Raw genomic sequence first — 21153 nt, 5'->3', positions numbered from 1 at the left:
ACCTGCTGTACAGCAAAGTGAATCAGCTATACATGTACATATATCCCCTTTTTTGGATTTTCTTCCCATTTAGGTCACCACACAGCATTGAGTAGAGTTCCTTGTGCTATACAGTATGTTCTCATTAGTAATCTATTTTATACATAGTATTAATAGTGTATATATGTCCAATGGAATATTACTCAGCCATAAAAAGAAACGAAATTGAGTTATTTGTAGTGAGGTGGATGGACCTAGAGACTGTCATACAGAGTGAAGTAAGTCAGAAAGAGCAAAACAAATACCGTATGCTAACACATATATATGGAATTTAGAAAAAAAATTTTTTAAAAATGGTTCTGAAGAACCTAGGAGCAGGACAGGAATAAAGACACAGACGTAGAGAATGGACTTGAGGACACGGGGAGGGGGAAGGGTAAGCTGTGACAAAGTGAGAGAGTGGCATGGACATATATACACTACCAAATGTAAAACAGATAGCTGGTGGGAAGCAGCTGCATAGCACAGGGAGATAAGCTCGGTGCTTCGAGACCACCTAGAGGGGTGGGATAGGGAGGGTGGGAGGGAGACGCAAGAGGGAGGAGATATGGGGATATATGTATACGTATAGCTGATTCACTTTGTTATAAAGCAGAAACTAACACACCATTGTAAAGCAATTATACTCCAATAAAGATGTTAAAAAAAAGTATTAAAAAAAGTGTATATATGTCAATCCCAATCTCCCAATTCATCCCACCACCACCCCTTCTCCCTTGGTAACCATACATTTGTTCTCTACATCCGTGTCTCTATTTCTGCTTTGCACATAAGATCATCTATACCATTTTTCTAGATTCCACATATATGTGTTAATATATGATGTTTGTTTTTCTCTTTCTGACTTACTTCACTCTGTATGACAGTCCTGGTTTTTTTTTTTTAAGCTTTTAAGGCCACTCAGAGACAACCTATAGGCGACTCAGGGGTCAAGCGGCAGATTGGACCACCAGACCTCTCTAAGTTGCCACCAAACTGGGGATCCGGACCCATTTCCTAATTTTGCTTTGAAATACACCTGGAGAAATGAAACACAGGTGGTCACCAACTTTCAGAAAATTGAAGTCTGTTTTCTTGCCAGTTATTTTTCTGCTACCATCAGTTTCCATAAACCCTATGAGAAGACATATGTCCTCCCTCATTCTTATAGATCCAGTTGGACTGGAGATTACGGAAGTGATGGCACAAAGCCAGACACGTCTTAGCCCTCACTCCGCACTGTCACCAAATGGCCAGGTGTCAACCTTGAAGCACAATCCCTATGCTGCTTCCTGCAGACAAGAAGAAAGAAGAAAGAATAGGCAGAGCCTTTGGACTTCAGGACTTGTGATCCCATTTTTGTCCTCTGTAGCCGTTAGGACTTGGCAATTCAGTCTGAGGCCAACAATACAGCCTGGCCTCAGTGGCTGAAACAAATGAGGGATTTAGGTTTTCACAGAAAAGTGTGAAGAGAGACCACGCAGAGCTGGGACGGCAGCTTCAGGATATGACCTGAGAGCCAGGCTCCGTCTGTCTTTTGGCTCCACCATCTTCTGTGCACAGAGTTCTGTCCTTTAGAGCTTCAACCATCACTTCTGTGTTGCAGGCAGGAAAAAGGGAAGAACAAGAGGAAAAAGTGGTGTTCCTACCAGTTTCAAAGAGCTCTCCTAAGAGTCTGCCCCAAGGTTAGGGCTCTTTTCCCTGGCCACACCCTACCGCAACGGGGACTGGGCACTTTGTTGCCCAATAAAATCCAGGGTCCTCTTACTAGGGAAGTAGGAGGCGAGTACAGGGCAAACGACAGCAGTCTCTTCTACTTTCTCTCATGTCCCTCTGTCAGGATAGTGGAGACTGTACCCCACTTTATAAAGATAAGAAAGCTGAGAGGTGGCCGGGAGGACCTGCACAGAGCCACAGTGGGTTGGTGGTAATGTCGGTGCCACACCCAGCTCGGGGCCGGTTTTGAAAAATGATGGAGAACATACAAGGCAGAAAACCCATGAACATCTGTGGGCAAAGAGCAGCTGTGAGCCCAGGGCCATCTCTGTGGGGAGTCAAACTGACAGATGAGAGGGGCTGCAGAGGGCAGTGAGAATGAGGGCTGCAGGACACAGGGCTCCATGTCATTCCCTGGGTTGGCAAGAGCTAGACAGCTTTGGCCTTGGCTCAGTTGGGAGAACAGATGGGCAGGAATTCGGCACAGCTTCCAAATCAGCCAAGCAGCAAAGACTGCCTTCTTTCCCTGTGTCAGCCGAGGCTACAGCTCCCACCGGTCCCAGCCAGCTGCAGAGGCCCAAGCCTGGAGACCATGACAACTTGGCCAGGACTGTGCCATGCCCCGCCCACTGTGGTAGCCAGGAGGACAAGCAAGTGCAGGTGTTCCTCCCAGCAGTGAGGGTGACACCTAAGTGGAGCTGCCCACCAGGTTCAGATTTCTCTGCGCAGGGCGAGCAAGCCTTGTAGCAATCCACCCTCAGCCCTGACTCCTTTGGCGCATAGGACTCTAACGATTCAGACAGCCGGCCCGTTTGATTGAGGCCCAGACCTCTGTTCTTTCTCATGCTCTCACCTCCCACAGGAATGATGGCAACGTGGCCAGGGGTGAAAGGCAAATCCAGGAATTATACTGAAATGCAAGCAATGCAGAGGGAACTCCTTCCCACATCTGAAGAAAGGAGGGTCCTCACAGAAACAAGGCAAACGATGAGGGGATAGGAACGCGCGTTCAGCTCAGAAACAGGACATGATACATAGAATTTTATTGCAGCTCTGGCTGGAGCATATGGTATAAGAGGAAGAAATACAAGTCTTTAGAAAGAAATGCACTTTGTGCTGTCAGCTAGATGTGGTGGATTCACGTGGGAGGGATGGCTAGGCCCCAAGGAAAGGAGAGGGAGCTGTATTCTCTCTTTCCCCCTCCAAAGACTACATGAATTTTGGATTATCTGTGTATCTACTCCCAATTCACTGACTCTGGTATTAAGAGCAGACTGAAATTTGTTTAGAATTCTACTTAGCTAGAAAAGTTTTTTGAATGAGACTGAAGTTTAGAATTCTGTTTAGCTAGAAAAGCCAGAAAAGCTTTTTGTGAATGGTGCAAGGATGACTACCGTAACTCCTTTAGAGAGAGAAGCTGGGGGCTTCCCTGGTGGCGCAGTGGTTGAGAGGCCGCCTACCGATGCAGGGGACACGGGTTCGTGCCCCGATCCAGGAAGATCCCACATGCTCCGGAGCGGCTGGGCCCCGTGAGCCATGGCCGCTGAGCCTGCGCGTCCGGAGCCTGTGCTCCACAATGGGAGAGGGCACGACAATGAGAGGACCACGTACCCACCCCCACAAAAAAGAGGGAAGCTGGGAAAGAGATGGGAAAGAGAGTGGGAAAGGAGAGGGCGGGCCAGCTGTGAGGGCCCCACCCCCAGGAGGATGCTCCCTGAAAGGAGCCGTCTGTGCATGCCCACTACATCCCTCCTCCGTGAGGCTCTGGCGCCCTGCAGCCACCTGCAGGTTGCACAATGAGGCTCTTCCAATGATTATAAAGAACCCCCAACCCTGTTCCCTTACCCCAGGACTTCTGTAATCTTGAGACCCTAGACTCATCAAAGCTACACTCTGCAGCCCGAAGATCTGTTCACGCAGCCGAGGGAAGGCTGGGCAGAAGGCAGCCAGCAGGCTCTCGCACCACCTGCCTCCCCTCCTTCCTCAGTGGCCCCCACGAGGGCACAATCAGGGCTGGGAGGCTTCATGAGCCCCCCTTGGCCCTCTGGGATGTGAGGAGTCAGCAGGGATTCATACCCATCCTGCCGGGACCATCTGCACTCAATTATAAGCCCTTTGGGAGCCAGCAGAGGGCTGTTAAGCTGCCGCTGGTTCTCTATGATTAGCTAGTTCTTGTCTTTTGAATACTGCATATGGTGCAGCCAGCTGCAGAAAGCATTCATGACTCAAAGCTTTTTTCCCCTCAAAGAGAAAAGTGCTAAGCTGTTATTACTATGGGAAGAAAATTAAAAAGTTTAAAACTCTTACTTTCTGGTTAAGTTCCTTTTCCTACCTTAAAATTCTACCTCTTCCCAGGATTGGGACCATTCCTTTGTCTATTTTCTACCAGCACTACATAGGTACTTGCTTGCTGAAGATGAGCCTTGCTAAGAAATATCAAGATTGGGTATAATTCCAGCTCAGGTGTTATTATCCGTGGTCCAGTAGACCCTCTTCTCTCCCTTATTTTGTGTGAGTGAGAGACCTGATGTTAAGGCATGCTTTTAATGAAACCACTCCAAAAAGTCAACTCTTTGCAATCAACTCAGGAACCAGGGCCACTGTCGAGGCTTACCTTCTTTCCCAGGTGCTGAGCCAGGAACAGAAGCAATACTGCTTGGTTCGCACTTGAAACCCTCAGTGTTCTCTGTAGGTGAGAAGCAGTTAGCTGGCTATAAGCTAGCATTAATATCAGTAGGGATGCTTAAAAAAATATGTATTTCTGGGGCTATATCACAGACTTGAAATCCAGGCTCACATGTGAGTGGAGGTCCAGAGAAGACGGAGATTTGAGAGTCTTGTGAATAGTGATAATGAAAGCCATGAATTAGCTACAATTCACAGGGAAAAGAATATGGAAATAGAAGATGGGGGTAATCAGAGTCCCTTCTTCCTCATATCTCTGAACTAGGCAAATAACTTGTTTCTTTTCTCATAATACACAGGCTCTATGGTAAACACAGCACAAATATGCCAATACCCACAGGGCACTCTATGGATAAAACAGTTCTTTGTAGAGTGGATACATGTATATGTATAACTGATTTGCTTTGCTGTACACCTGAAACTAATGCAACATTGTAAATCAACTATACTCCATTTTAAAAATATATATTAAAAAAAATGTTCTTTGTAGCATGAGTTTGGCTGGCTTAAGCCTATAAATTTGCAAAACTTTAGGAACCCATCTATATATGGAATGAATAGTTCTACTCTTCATGTTGAGAGAGAACTAAAAATGTTTATTTAAATATCTAGCAGGAAAAGTACCCCAAAAGTGATTTCACTTTTTTTTTTTTGATGAGCAATTTTAAGCATGTCCAAGAGGAAGAAAATCTGTACCAATATGGGTTGTTCCACTGAGCCTAATGGGAGCCACATGTCTCACTATGTGAGAAGGGAGTTACAAGTTTGGAAAGGGAGAAAACAAAAGGAACCCTGTGTTGTCAGTCTGAAATTGGAGGTATGGTGTACATTCATGGCTTTCAATATATGGACACAGAAATAAATTTAGATGTCGTGGGCACATAGGTATGTGTATACATATACACACATGCAGATATTCCCCAACTCTGACCACTGAGATGGCCTGGGACCACCAGTGGCTCCACAATGGTACTGAGTACACTTAGCACTCAAATCTTCGCTTTAAGATAATTTTCCACTAAAGAAAGCAGGGCTGGAATAGGGAAAGTATAAGACAAACTTGGAATGTCTTATAGTGTCAGAAAATAAAGAAATGCCCAAGTAAAAGGGGGATGTATCAAGAAGACACAGGAGCCAGCTTGAAGGTGTTCCTGCTGGCCATATCTGAGACCATTTAAGCATCTAAAGGAATAACGATAATAACCAATTACAACTCACTGAATAAAAAATGAAGAATCCATACTTGTAATATTAATATAAATTAATAAAGGGGGAATGAGTGATTCTATAGTGAAAAAGTCTGGCAAGCACCACCTTAAACAAGTGGTCAGTCAGCATCATAATGATGGGACAGGTGGAAATCATGCACCGCCTGAAGAGATGCAGCAAGGAAGATGCAGCATCGGTTCTATGCTGCTCCTGCCAACGATGCATAAACTAAACCTAACCTAACCTAATCTGACAGGAAACACCATCCAAAATAACTGGTCTGTAATCTTCTAAAGCGTCAACGTCTGTTACTCAGCCATAAAAAGAAATGAAATTGAGGGCTTCCCTGGTGGCACAGTGGTTGAGAGTCCGTCTGCCAATGCAGGGGACACGGGTTCGTGCCCGGTCCGGAAAGATCCCACATGCCGCGGAGCGGCTGGGCCCCGTGAGCCATGGCCGCTGAGCCTGCACATCTGGAGACTATGCTCCGCAACGGGAGAGGCCACAGCAGTGAGAGGCCTGTGTACCGCAAAAAAAAAAAAAAAAAAAAAGAAATTGAGTTATTTGTAGTGAGGTGGATGGACCTAGAGACTGTCATACAGAGTGAGGTAAGTCAGAAAGAGAAAAACAAATACCGTATGCTAACGCATATATATGGAATCTGAAAAAAAAAAAAAGGTTCTTAAGAACCTAGGGGCAGGCTAGGTAGACACAGATGTAGAGAATGGACTTGAGGACACGGGGAGGGGGAAGGATAAGCTGGGACGAAGTGAGAGAGTGCCATGGATTTATAATATACTACCAAGTGTAAAACAGATAGCTAGTGGGAAGCAGCCGCATAGCACAGGGAGATCAGCTCAGTGCTTTGTGACCACCTAGAGGGGTGGGATAGGGAGGGTGGGAGGGATACACAAGAGGGAGGAAATATAGGGATATATGTATACGTATAGCTGATTCACTTTGTTATAAAGCAGAAACTAACACACCATTGTAAAGCAATTATACTCCAATAAAGATGTTAAAAAAATTTTTTTAATTTTTAAAAATTAAAAAAATAAAGTGTCAAGGTCAAGAAAGCCAAGAAAAAGCTGAGGTACCATTCAGAATAAAGGCCACTACAGAGACATGACAACTCAAAGCAGTATTTAACTCTGAACTGCATCCTTTTGCTATAAAGGTTATTATTGGGACATCTGGCAAAAATCTGAATGGGGCCCAAGGATTAGTGGCAATTTCCTGATTTGACGGTTATTTTGAGGTTACATAGAAAAATGTCCTTGTTTACATGAAATACATACTAAATTCAGGAGTGATTTTTAGGAGTGACAGGCCCAGCAACTTGGCAATTTATTTTCAGATGATTCAGGTTCTGAATTTGTAATTTTTCTGTCTGAGAATAGTTCAATTTTTTTTTTTTTTTTTTGGCCGCGCTGCACAGCTTGCAGGATCTTTGTTCCCTGACCAGGAACTGAAACTGGGCCTCGGCAGTGAAAGCGCCGAGCCCAAACCACTGGACCGCCAGGGAACATCCAAAAATGTTTTTAAAACTGTACCTTCTTTTCCTTTTTATGTTATATGACTTAAAAAATGACTATAGCAATGAAGACAGTGATGTTGAAGATGAATTTGCGACATCAAGAATTTCACAAAATTATTTCTTGAAATAAAGTAGAAATTAATGTTATTTTATATAATGTGATTTTTAAGTATATATTTTCACTAAAACATTTAGGAGTTAAAAAAAGATCAGTGAACGAATGTGCTCTTCTAGGTTGAATTAAAATAGAATATTTAAGGTTTAAAAAAGTTTGGCTGGAGAAAAATAACAGTTTTGCAAAACCTGTGTGATCCAAAACTAAGATGATATTCAACAGCAAGAAGTATTCCAATTTCTCATAACCAGTTCTCACAAGCAAAGAAATGCATGCCTCACTTTAAGAAGGTGTCAAATAGAAACAGGCAAATCTGAAAGAATTTACCAAGTGTAATAAATTAGAGGTGAAGTCACAACAAAAGAATTTATGGCGTACAAAAAAATTCACAAGTAGAAGATTCCTTCTATCAACTTCTCAGAGTCCCATGAGCTCTCCCCTGACCTCTGAAAGATGGGTTTTACCAAAATCTGGTTTACACTGAACTTTTCAGGTATATATGATCTGAAAATAAAGAAGTATCTGATAAGAACCTGCCTGGTGCTCCTTCCTTGTTGCAGCCCTTCTTGGTGTAAGTGATCAGAATCAGGTCCAAGCGACACAGAACCAAGCATGACATATCACACCAAACACCATTTCCTATCCAACCAATTCTCATCTCTCTCCAGTAATGAAGAGGTGGACATTCTTCTTGGACTGCAGCATCTGTGCAGCCCGTTCCACCCCGACCACAGCAGCCAACCTCTGGGCATCGTACTTGGAGTAGAGGACAGTGCAGGTCCAGGCAGCTTCCTCTCCTCTGGTGGTGGCTTGCAGCATGTTACAGACTTCACTGTAGAAGTGGGGATATGTTGGCAGTTCATAGAAAATCAGATTCCTGATGCCTTTTATTGTGTATCTGTTAGAAGGAGAAAGAGAGGCTATGTCTACATGAGAAATTTTATGGAAAAGCCACTGAAGAGTTTTACAGGGACACAGTCACTCTTGCTGTTTCACGCAAGGAGAAAGACCATGGCACAAATAACACACAGACCAAAAGTTACTCTAATTTGAGCCGGAGGGGCTCATTTTTTGTGACAGCGTATTTGAATTCCTAATATTTGGCTTAAGATAATGATAAAACGAATTTGCACTTCTTGAGCCTAATCTGAGCAGACTGAGGTAGGGTGGGGAAGAATAGTAGACAAGGATTAGAAATCTGCCGCAGAAAATTTGAAAAGCAGGCATTTCCAATTTAACTATCCTTATTATAATCAGGCAAAACAGTGTTCTATGATGGAGATGAGGTCAGACCAGACCCAGTACATAAAATAAACTGCATAAACTGTAAATGCACTCCCATTAGTCTTTTCTTGTCATTCTGTAGACATGTTAACTCCATGGCAGATGTCCCAAGTTCACCCATTTACAAAATCCTGCCCAAGGACCCATTAGGCATTATGGGAAGGCAATTAATTTCAACAGCTTCCTCGCTTCTTTCCCTGCTGCACAGGGCTGCATGATGGGGGGGGGCATGCAGACCCTAGGGACTCGCCTTACGGTTCAGGTTGAGATCAATCATTCCCTCTTGGGCTCCACGACCAAAGATTTTATACGTTGACAAGGTTCTGATTTTTCCTGTTAGACTCTCATACAGGGCTGATATCAGACTCCCTCGGGAATTTTATTTTATTCATGGACGATAAGTTTTCCTTGTCTTTTTATCCCTTAGCTCATCCTGATCTCTCTGGAGACCCTCCTCTCCCAAAATATAACTGCAGTCAATTACTTGGTTCATCTTTCCACATCCTCTTTCCATAAAGGAATTTTAATGGCTAATGATGTTGAAAAAAACAGTTCTATCTCAGTAGTTATCAAAACAAACAAACACAGAGTTCCATTTCTGCTTAGTATGTAGAAAACTCAAGAGAATACTGCTCCCATGCTAACAAGAAAAAGATAATCTACAACAGTGTTCCTTTTCCTGAGCCTAGACAGCTGATGTCACAGGGAAACCAAGTGAACTGATTCAACGGTGCCCTGGTGTGTGTTTAACAACTGATTCTCAGTGGGGGAGGATAGGTGCTGATTTGAAGCATTTGCCAATTTCTGTGGTGTAAATACTCCATTTCAAGCTACCAGTGTCATGTTGCTGAACTTGGAACTGGGAAGAGATGTGCAACCATACCTTAAGAGCTGGTATGAGCCAGCTTCAGCCCATCACTGACTGAATTCCAAAGAGTGACAAGATTGTCTGAAGAAAGACAGGACATATGAACCACTTCACCTTTGGCAGAGCACAGTGGGGAAGAGGGCAGCTGCTAAGAAAGTGGGTAGGAAGAAAAAAGCTACACTTTTAACAAGTTCTTAAAGGGCAATTATGGGCTTGCACGGCAGTTCAGAATCCCTGGGATTCCCGGACACTCCTTCACTTCACAGTCATGAGGGCTTTTCCATAGGTCTCCACTGGGAGCCCTGGAGAGACTGGAGGCAAGGCAGAAGACCTGAGACACCCCGATGGTGGTGCAGGCATGAAAACTCACTCTCTTCCCAGAGCCAAGTTGTACATGAAGCTAAAGCCTGAAGCCAATGAGAGGGGCAAAGGTCAACTGCCAGGGTGGAGTCAGAAGCAGCAAAACTGTGTGCCTTAAGCGAGGGGCATTAACCCCTCACCCCATTCCTCCCCACCACAGGACTTACATCCAGTGAAAAGAGCAGTCTGTCCTGGGGAAAGGGCATGAAGCCTGTTCAGTCCAAGATCCTGCACTGATGTAAACAGACTGCCACCACCGCAGAGAAGCTGGGAACTCTTTCCCACCAAGACCCCTCGTAGAACAAGGCAGAGGCTGGCCACCGTGGAGGCTGGTGCAGGAGCCCTGAGAAAGCGCCAGCTTCAAAGCCCAGGATGGATAGAACCTGCCTGCATCTGAGCTGGACCAGGAGGGTAACACCTGCCCCACTTCAAGCCTTAGGGGAGGAGCAAGCAGGAGCAGCCTGCTGCTGGGGGAGGGGCCCGAGCGTGGGAGAGGCTCTCCCTCGGCACAGGGGTGCAGGGCATGGTGAAAGCTGAGAGGGGAGCAGGACACTGAGACAAGGCCCTCCAGCACCGGGCCCCACAGTGGGCCACTGTCTGCTGGAGGAACTGGCAGTCTGTGGTAAACAGAAGGTAACTATGGTAACAACCAAATCCTAACTAGATTCACACCTGCCACACTAGTGGCCTGACAGAAGAGGTGTCCAGGCCAACTACTTACTCAGGCACTACATTCAACTGACAATTACAGAAAACACAGAAGCAAGAAAAAGACATTAAAACCATGAGGTATCATTTTGACTATCAAGTCACTGGAAAAAAGTAGGGTTTTACAGAAATAGGCTAATGGAGTATAAATTATTGTGAGTGTGTATTTTAGCGGGGAGGGGAGAAGATGGGAGTGGCAACACACAGCAAATTTTAAACTGGGTACAGCTTTTGAACAAGTAAGTTTTCCTTTCCAAATTTATCCTAAGGAAATGCCCAGGCAACTATGCCATCAACTACGCATAGGGATGCTCTTGGCATTACTGTATATAATAACAGAAAACAACAAGTCAATATGCCCATTAAAAGGAAACTGGCTTAATTATATACCCATACAATGTAACACTATGCAACCATTAAAAAGGATGCTATACACACCTTAAAGATTACTTATAATTACACAGAAAAGGTATTTTCACAATGTAAAGATTTAGCAGACCTACCTTGACCAAATGATTACATTTAGTATCACCAAAAATGGGATAAACTGACACCTTGGGCCTCTTGAGGAGATGCAGGGGGAAGAACACAATATCCTCTATGTAGAATTCTTACTAAAATAATGTTTAAATCTTTGGTCCCTGAACTCTGATGCTCATTGAATCACCTATTTGTTTTTGAAAAATATCTGTAATTGGTCCCCATCCCCAAACACCATGATTTAATTGATAATGGGGTATGACCAGGGCATTCAGATTTTTTTTTTTTTTTTTTTTGCAGTATGCGGGCCTTTCACTGTTGTGGCCTCTCCTGTTGTGGAGCACAGGCTCTGGACGCGCAGGCTCAGTGGCCATGGCTCACGGGCCCAGCCGCTCCGCGGAATGTGGGATCTTCCCAGACCGGGGCACAACCCGTGTCCCCTGCATCGGCAGGCGGGCTCTCAACCACTGCGCCACCAGGGAAGCCCCGGCATTCAGATTTTTAAAAGCTCCCCAAGGGGATTCTAATATGTAGCAAAGTTTGGGAACACTGATCTAAATAATAAGAAAACAGCCAAATCCAGATGTGGGACATTCTACAGGAAACTGGACTGGACTCTTCAAAAAATATCAGTATCACAACAAGGAACAAAGGAAGAGAATTATTCTAGATCAGGGGTTCTTAACCCTGGCACTACTGCCATTTTAAGCCAGGTAATTCTTTGTTGTAAGGGCTGTCCTGTGCACTGTAGGACGTCTAGCAGCACTCAGGCCTTGACCCGCTTGAACCACTAGACCACTAAAATAACCCTCCAACTGTACCAACCAAAAATGTCTCCAGATATTTCCAAATGCCCCTTGGGGAGCAAAACTGCTCCTGCTTGAGAACTGCTAAAATAGACTAAAGAAACATGTCAAGCAAATGCAATGTAGGATTCTTAACTAAATCCTGGATTGGGGGTGGTGGTGGTGAGAAACAGCTGTAATAGTCATTTTGGGAACAACTAGGAAAATTTGCATACAGACTAAATATTAGATGGTATTACTGCAGTAATGTCAAGTGGTATGTTAATGGTGTTGTGGTTAGATAAAAGAATGTTGTTTTTAGGCTCTACAGGCTGAAAGATTTAGGAGTAAATAAGTGTCATGAAGCCTCCCGTAATTTACTCTCAAATGGTTCAGGAAGAAAAAATAAGAGATGTGAGTGGAAAGAGAGAAGGAGAGACAGAGAATGTGGGTGCATGAGAATGTGGCAAAATGCTAACTGCTGGTGGAGTCTAAGTGGAAGGAGTTAGAGATGTTCACTGGGAGAGTCTTACAACGTCTTTGAAATGAAATCTTCCCAAATAAAAAGTTGGAGTGGGGGCAACATATAGTAGAACTATATATATATTAACTTAAAAATACATCCATAACATACAAATATATACCAAAATGCTAACTTGTTTAAGCTTTTTTTCAATAAGCACATAAAATATTCAAGATAAAAGAAAAAAATCCAAATGTGTCCACTGTGATCCCAATTTTGGTATCCTTTTTAAAATGCCTGTGTCTGTGCACGTGCACATGTTTTTTACATTAAAAAGACAGGAAAGAAATACACCAAAATGGGTATTTATATCAATAAGATTATAAGTGATCCCTTTTTTTTTTTTTTTGCAGTACGTGGGCCTCTCACTGTTGTGGCCTCTCCCGTTGTGGAGCACAGGCTCCGGACGCGCAAGCTCAAGACGCGCAGGCTCAGCAGCCATGGCTCGCGGGCCCAGCCGCTCCGCGGCATGTGGGATCTTCCCGGACTGGGGCACGAACCCGTGTCCCCTGCATCGGCAGGCAGACTCTCAACCACTGCGCCACCAGGGAAGCCCGGTGATCCCATTTTTTTAACCTAGATTTTCTAGGTTCTCTACAATAATTGTGTAATACTCTTATAATGAGACTATTTTTAAAGCAAAATAAAGCAACAAAACCAATTCCAATAGGTATTATATTTCAAAACCAAGAAAATCTCTCTTAGTACCAATTCGTCCACAGTAGAGACTAGGCATCTCCTGGAAATAAGACAACGTGACCAGAACCCCTTCAGAGGGGCAGTTAGTACCAATTCCCATGATCTTCTGCACCTCTTCCCCTGCCTTCCTCCTCTCCTGTATGTGCTTTGGGTCTTCAGTGACCCCTACAAATATGGCATAACACTGTGACAGGACCTAAAACTAAGGACATTCCAGATGTCTATGTTACCTGACAACTGTTAAAGATAAATGAGGCACCCACAACTGACTTGCAAGGCTGGCTCCTGCATACAGTCTATAAAGACTAGGTCTGTTACTTCTACAACTGGGGTTCTCCCTGGGGCAGGGAACACTCAGAAACACCCCACTAGCGTTTCCCACCTCCAGAAATCCTACCTCCAGAGTTTCTGATTGCCCCCTGCTTAAGAATCCTCCTTCCTGTGCTAACCCACTGATAATGCTCAGAGAAAGAACTGTGAACTGTCCTCCCCTCAGGAGGGCCATCATGACCAAATGCCCATCCCATCCTAAGAATCTACTGGTTTCATCTCCCCAAAGAAAACGAATCCTCAGGTTGAAAGTTTTTTGCTAGCTCACAAACGAACTGCAATATGTCTAACACTGCCTACTTCCATAGAGAATATAAATACAGAATTTTAAAGCTGGATACTAAAGTTTAAAATACATGTACTTTTCCCAAGGTAAAATGAAAAAAATCAAATCACAAAGACACTGCAGATCAAAATACCCATCATCACCTTGGTGACCTCTCAAGCAAAAAAATCTATAGCTAGGAACTTTGAGATAATTGGCAGTTGTAGATTATCTCCATTCAACTTAAACACCCACTAACCTGGTCCAGGGTATAAAGCTAATGGCATGTGTTCGGTTTGTCTTTATAGTGACTTTGGGGACAAAACAGTTTGGTCAATAAATGAACAGTGTAAGACAGGAGACTGTCCTGCCTACTTAAGAGAAAGGGCTCCTTTGACATCATGCCCTCTCCTTGAAAAGCTGCTACTTGAGACCAGTCCTCATCCCAGCTTAGTTCACACTTGCTACAGACAATCACGCTGGGAAGTTTCCCAATCCATCCACTTCATTTAAAGGACTTGCTTTGATGTATCAAGCTTTTGGAAAACTAAGGGCTCTTTAGACCTGCTGAGTGCAAACTCCCCCAAAATACCATTTCCAACATGAATGAAAACAACAACTCACTGGAACAAAGCAAATAATGATGCCAGCAAGAAGGCATTCGTTAACACTCTTGGGCCAAACAGCCTTGTGTGGGTAGCCAAGAATGAAGCCCAGCAAACACAAATGTAGTCACTCCTCAACTCTCCACTAGCAGATCATCTAGGCAGCAGAATACCCAAAGAAGGCATGTCACGCCAGCTTGCTGCGCTCCAGCAGGCTGCTGGATCCCTCCCTCCCCATCCTGGTAAGGAGAACATTTCGGAGGAACACCATCCTAATATCGGCATAAACTAAAAGGCAATGCAATGCCAAGGTGCATCATCTAATATGTTCCAAAGCCTAGAAGATTCAGGCTTAGACGTTAGGGATTCTCTGAGGAAACGTGCCCCTCATTAGCTTATAATTGAGAATTAATAAAACAGTGAAGTCAGAACTTAAACTCACTGGACATTATTGTGAATCAGGAAAGAAAAGGTTATAGGATGCAATTTCCAGTCTCTCTAGGTAAGAGCTTAAAAGGGGCTTTTACATTTGGCAGCAGAGAGAATTAGCAAAACAATAAAATAACCAAACTCTGGGGGCACAGAGGGCTGCAACTAATCCAAATAGTAACAGAAGGCTCAATATTACTAACACTCTAATTAGAATTAAAAAAAAAGAAAAAGAAAAAAAAAGGTCAATACAACTTATTTTGTCAAAGTCACATGGTGGGGAAGCTAAGCAAACCTTGAAGCCCTTAAATATTCAACTCTAAGCCCCTCACCTTTTGCTTCCCATAAACTTCAAGAAGCCCCTTAGTCCTGGTTCTCCTTGGTGCAGAAGTTGTGTGTGCACTGCCTCAGGACAAATGAGAACTTTCTGAACACTGACACTGTACTCAACTTCCATCTCCACAGACCACACAGTCCCCAATGTTTCATCTGTGCTTCTGTGACAGGTTCCTCCCTTTCCTGTATTCAGCTGAGAGCTGCTCAACTCTGTAATGTCTTTCTTGAGGGGTATACCCACAGCTACAGGAGGTACCCTAAGTATGGACCCACTCCAGATCTATATACAGGTTATGCTGTAGTCACTCATTCGTTTCTACCACCTTTTCCAACAATGCCCATTTTGGAAGAAAACCAACCAAACAATCAAGAAAAGTCTGTCCAGCCCCCCAGACTCTGGCTTGTCTGCAGGAGGTGAAGCAAGGGAGGACTTTATAACACAGCAAAGCCCACCATGCACTTGGAAGCAGGCCCCCCAGAGAGGACACTTGAAACCTGGCCCTACTTTACCTTTTGTAGAAATGGAAGCGCTCTGTGAGGAGCAGGAACTGCTTCTCTCCTTGAAGGAAGAAGTGTCTGGCCCTGGAGACACCAGACTTCTGGGTGTACTCGCAGATATGAGTGAAGTTCAGGTCCTCCTTCTTGAAGTAATTTCGGAGACGCACAAAGTCAAAGTAGGAGGGGACATAGATAAGCGTGTGAGACATGACTGCATCACGATACTGAGGCAAAATCTTGTTGACGAAAAAGTTAAACCTGATTTGGAAAGGCAAAGGGCAAAGTCAGTGGTCTAGAGGTGAGCCATAGTGCCACTGCCAACTGCATGACCCTGGGCAAGTCACAATCTCCTTCTACCTCCCCTAAGAGGCCAACTTGGCCTACCTCATTGCAAAGAGATTATGTAAGGATAAAACCTGTTAAGCGCATTAAAAAGCAAGTGCTAACACTATTCATCATGAAGAATAGATGTGATGCTGGTATATCCCAGAGAATTATTCTAGGAAGTACATAACTGTATCATTCATTCATTCAGGTGTCAATCAGTCAGTCAACAAATAATTACTGAACACCTACCATGTGTTAAGCACCATTCTGCTACCATGGGTCCCCTGACTAAACACAATGAGAAGACAGGGGAAAATTACATAGAGAATTAGAAAAACAGTTCTTGCCCTGAAGGGCTTAGAATTAAGTTGTTGACATGCGGCATTAAAAAATTAATGTAATTTTAAAATGCCACAGTCTAGGGGAAAGTACCCCTGATTTACTAACCCTGCCACTACCGGAACTAGGACAAGACACTACTTCTCTGGCCTTCAGTGTCCTCCTCTGTCAATGGCATGACTGGATTCAACTATCTCATTTCATTTTGTAAATGGTTAACAAATAAAGCCAACATGGAATACAATTCTAAATTTGAATGCCCAAGTAAAATCCCTCTCTGTGACCCCCAGGGGTCCAATGGGACAGGGGAGGGTACCTGGCATCAATCACTGAAGCTAGGTTTTCAGCTTCCATCCTCTGGAAGACATGTGGGAGCTGCACCAGGACATGACTGATGCAGCCTGTCATCGGGACGTTCCTCACAGCCACCTGCCAGGAGTCAGTGAGAACATTAGGAAGTGAGCTATCCCCACTGTTGACCAAATGCTATCCTCTCCTTCTGCCTCATGACCCAAACAATACACAATACTTCATGAAAATTCAGAGAAAGGAGAGAACCCACCTGGCCTTGCACATTGACGCAGTACTTGTTGAATACAGAGTTGATCTGGGCATCCTGCAGGGCCCCAAACAGCAGCGTCTGACGATAGTACTTGGACCAATTATTGAGGCTCCACATGCGCACTCGAGAAAAGTCCACCCCATGTGAGTCCAAGGGCAGTAGGTTCATGTGGTTCATCAAATGCTTTGAGCAGAAATAATACTCCATTAATACTTATTGAACACTTACCTGTTGGGCATTGCTAACCTTTCTATAAGCCCATCATCTTATTTAACCCCATGAAGTACACACTATCATCTCCCAAATTACAAGAAAACAGGCTCAGATGGCTGAGTGACTTGCCCATAGTCAAGTGAACAAGAAGAAAAGCTCAAACTGGCCACCTCGTGGATCTTTCAAAAAGGATCAAGATGCTACCTATACAGAATATTTCTTTTAAAGGAAATTCTGAAATGCCACTCTGGTCACTCTATAAGCAACTCAGTTCCAGATTTGGACAAGAAGGGAAATGACATGGAAAACAGAGCTGCTGTCCTTCCATGACTTAGTTCCCAACAATGTTAGAAAATTCCCTGAGTGACTACATGTGCCTTTTGCTCAAAATAAAGATGACTCAACCATCGACATGCCTTTTCTATTTTAATCCTATTTTTACCTTGTAATGTATATTGAAGGGTCACAAGTACTATAAGATTATTCCCTATTTTATAAATAAGTACTCCCCTTTATTTGTCCCAAACTTACTCCAAGTCCTGGGCTTGCAGAAAAGGTAAATTCTCACATGCCTTAGAAAAATAAACCTATAGTTCTGTGATGAGGATTGTTCCAAAGCACAATCCTAAACCCCAAAACATTGCAGGGTATGTTGAGAGGGAGAAAAAAAATTATAGCACAAATTACAGTAGGGGGACAAAAACATCTTACATTTCTCTGCAAAGCATCACAAATTAAGAAACCATGAGCAATGTTTTCCCATCTCCACTGAAGAGAAGACCACACAAAAGAGAACGAGCATAAATAGGAGGAACTATTTTAGATAAAAACATTCCTGGTGAGGAGGAATTTCAACCAACCAACCAACCAACCACACTAAACTGGTCTATTACTAGAAGCAACTTTTAAGGGGAAGAAATCTTTTCTGGAGATTTGAAAATGTTGACAAGAATTTTTATCTTTCTGGATACTTTACTGACCAACTTGTGGGTAGAAGAGGGGACAACATTTCCCATTTTCAAATTGGAAAACGTGGAATATTTTCATTTCCAATTTGAGTTTTAATCGGGACTTTAATAACCATTTCAGACTCAAACCACTGAGCTTCTTGTCTCTAAATGTTAATGACCAGCATTACCAAGACATGCTCCCAGTTCTGCATCAGGTAAATGTCAGCTTGATCAATGATGAGAAGCTCAATAGAAGACAGAAAGTCAAAATCTCTCTTCTTCTCTCCTTCTCCACCAATGATGGTCCTCAAGCCCAGAGGGGAGGCAATGAGGATGTCTGACGAATAGAAGGGGGCATAAAGTCGGATGCTTCTCTGCAGTACTGCCACTCCTATACACAAAACAGCCAAGCACACATCAGTTCATGAGTCACCACCAAGCCATTAGCTTCCACCCTCTCAAACTGCAGCCTCCCCTTGTACCTTCCACATCTTCCCCTCTGCATATAATTGTGCTCAAACTGCTTTAATTATTAAAATCATCATCATCAGCCCTCCTTTGCATCTACGGTCCCTTCTAGCTCCCACCCTCTTTTCCTTCACTGGCAAACCTTCCAGAAAATTGTCTCTACTTTAAAATCTCCCACTCACTCCTTAATGCACTGCAATCCGCCTCTGAGTCTCAGGACACCACTGAAATGACTCTTGCTAAGGTCACCAACAGCTCTCAGTTCCCAATTCAATGGTACTTTAGTGTTTCTTGTCACGAACGCATAAGCACACCCTCCTTGAAATGTTCTTTTCCTTACCGGTGGTTTCCACGACTTTAACACTTACTTCTCCTATTACTGACCTGGTCCTTATCTATTTTTCCATATTCAAAGAGCTCTTCTACAAATCCCTGGAGTCACCCACAAGTTCTCTTTCATTCTACATAAAGCTTTGGATAAATATATTCACTAATTATGGCTTTGACATTATCATCACAAAAATTTATATTTCCTGCCCACATCTCTCTCCTAAGCAACAAGTAGCAGTTTGTAGAGAGCCCAGATCATACGTGAAGGAGATTCACTTGCTAATCTTACAGCACCTACCAGAGGGGCAGAAGTTGGCTGGGACTCTCCCTGGGGACAGAATGCTGGCAGATGCCATTTTTACAAGTTCCCTCTACCTTGATGGCACGGGTGGGTGCCATGTTTTGCACTCTCACTCTAAGTTGCTAACAGTGGTGGTGGGTGAGTACCCCCTACCCCACTTCCCTGCACTACTTGTGTGCAGCACTGACAAACATGGCCAACCAGCAGCCACGCCTACCCCATCTCATGCCACTTGCAGGACACGACCTGAGGCAACAAACGCATGCAGCCCACACAGGGGACACTCCTTGAGCACCAGGCTCAGGCAGATGGGGGTGGGACTGCATTTCTAGACTCCATGGGAGTGAAACAAACAGAGAGAGAGTTTATAAGACAACCAAGAACTAGAAAAAGTTAAAAACACAGTTCATCTCCCACACAGGGCCACTCCTTCAAGACAGGGGGCAATAACTGTTTTGCATACTACATAGAAACAAACACAGAAAGTCAAGCAAAGTGAGGAAGCAGAGGAACATGTTCCAAATGAAGGAACAAGATAAAAGCAGAGGAACATGTTCCAAATGAAGGAACAAGATAAAACCCCAGAAAAAATATTTAATGATAAAGAATTCAAAGTCATTGTCATAAAGTTGCTCATCAAACTTGGGAGATGAATGAACGAACACGGCGAGAAACTCAAGAAAGAGATAGAAAATATAAGAAAGTTCTAAACAGAACTCACACAGCTGAAGATTATAATAATTGAACTGAAAAATACACTAGAGGGAATCAACAGCAGACTAGATGGTAGAAAAGAACAGATCAGTGACCTGGCAGACAAAGTAGTAGAAATCACCCCAACAGAACAGCAAAGAGAAAAAATATTTTAAAAATATGAGGACCGTTTAAGGGAACTGTGGGACAACATCAAGTGTACTATCATCGGTGTTAAGGGGTCACAGAAGAAGAGAGAGAAAGGGGTACTAACATCCACATTATAGGGGTCCCAGAAGGAGGACAGAGAGAAAGAAAGGGGCAGAAAACTTATCTGAAGAAATCATGGCTAAAAATGTCCCTAACCGGGTGAAGGAAACAGACATTCAGGTCCAGCAAGCACCAAGAGTCCCAAACAAAATGAACCCAAGGAGATTCATATCAAGACACATTATAATTAAAATGTCAAAAGTCAAAGGTAAAGAGGGAATCTTAAGCAGCAAGAGAAAAACAACTAATTACAGACAAGGGAATCCCCATAAGAATATCAGCTGATATTTCATCAGAAACTTTGTGGTCCAGAAGGAGATGGCATGATATGTTCGAATATGCTGAAAGGAAAAAAATACTTCCAACAAAGAAGGAAGGAAATAATAAAAGCCAGATGAGAAATACTGAATAAATGAAATGGAGACCAAAAAAAAAAAAAAAAGATCAGTGAAACTAAGGGCTGGTTCTGTGAAAAGATAAACAAAATTAACAAACCTTTAGCCAGACTCAATAAGAAAAAAAGAGAGGGGGCCCAAATAAAATAAGAAATGAAAAAGAAGTTATAACTGACACTACAGAAATACAAAGTATCATAAGAGACTACTATGAACAATTATACACCAACAAGTCAGATAACCTACAAGAAATACATAAATTCCTAGAAACACACAATCTTCTAAAACTGAATCATGAAGAAACAGAAAATGTGAATAGATCAATTACTAGTAATGTGATTGAATCAGTAATCAAAAAACTCCCCAAAAACAAAAGACCAGGACCAGAGAGCTTCACTGGTAAATTCTACGAAATATTTAAAGATTTAATACCTATCCTTCTCAAACATATTCCAAAAAACTGAAGAGGCAGAAACACTTCCAAACTCATTTTATGAGGCCAGCATAACCCTGATACTGAAACCAGACAGAAACACCACAAAAAAAGAAATGTACAGGCTACTATGCCTGATAAACATAGATGCAAAAATCCTTGACAAATTATTAGCAAACTGAATCCAACAATACATTAAAAGGACCATACACTATAATCAAGTAGAATTTATTCCAGGGATGCAAGGATGGGTTGACAAAGTGGGTATAGAGGGAATGTATCTCAACATAACAAAGGCATATACGATAAACCCACAGCTAACATCATATTCAGTGGTGAAAAGCTGAAAGCATTTCCTCTAAAATCAGGAACAAGACAAGGATGCACACTTCTGCCACTTTTATTCAACATAGTATTAGAAA

The 21153-nt window shown here is 43.2% G+C and overlaps 1 protein-coding gene across 3 annotated transcripts in view; it reads right to left on the bottom strand.

The window, feature by feature from the left end:
• Positions 1-6661: 6661 nt before the first annotated feature.
• The window catches only part of UTP25 (UTP25 small subunit processome component), a 29422-nt gene continuing 14930 nt past the window's right edge, over positions 6662-21153 (bottom strand). For 2 of the 3 annotated variants that reach the window (XM_082832726.1, XM_082832728.1), the window contains 5 exons: positions 18030-18232; positions 16679-16861; positions 16433-16545; positions 15463-15708; positions 6662-8178 (listed from right to left, as the gene is read on the bottom strand). In XM_082832726.1, coding sequence (XP_082688852.1) covers positions 7935-8178; positions 15463-15708; positions 16433-16545; positions 16679-16861; positions 18030-18232 — 989 coding nt within the window. In that variant the 3' untranslated portion in view covers positions 6662-7934. The remainder of the gene's footprint in view (positions 8179-15462; positions 15709-16432; positions 16546-16678; positions 16862-18029; positions 18233-21153) is intronic. The other variant, XM_082832727.1, reaches the window with a different exon arrangement.

Source organism: Leucopleurus acutus, assembly GCF_964270905.1.
Source record: "Leucopleurus acutus genome assembly, chromosome: 2".
In the NCBI taxonomy this organism is placed as follows: domain Eukaryota; kingdom Metazoa; phylum Chordata; class Mammalia; order Artiodactyla; family Delphinidae; genus Leucopleurus; species Leucopleurus acutus.
This window is presented reverse-complemented; position numbering and strand designations above follow the sequence as displayed.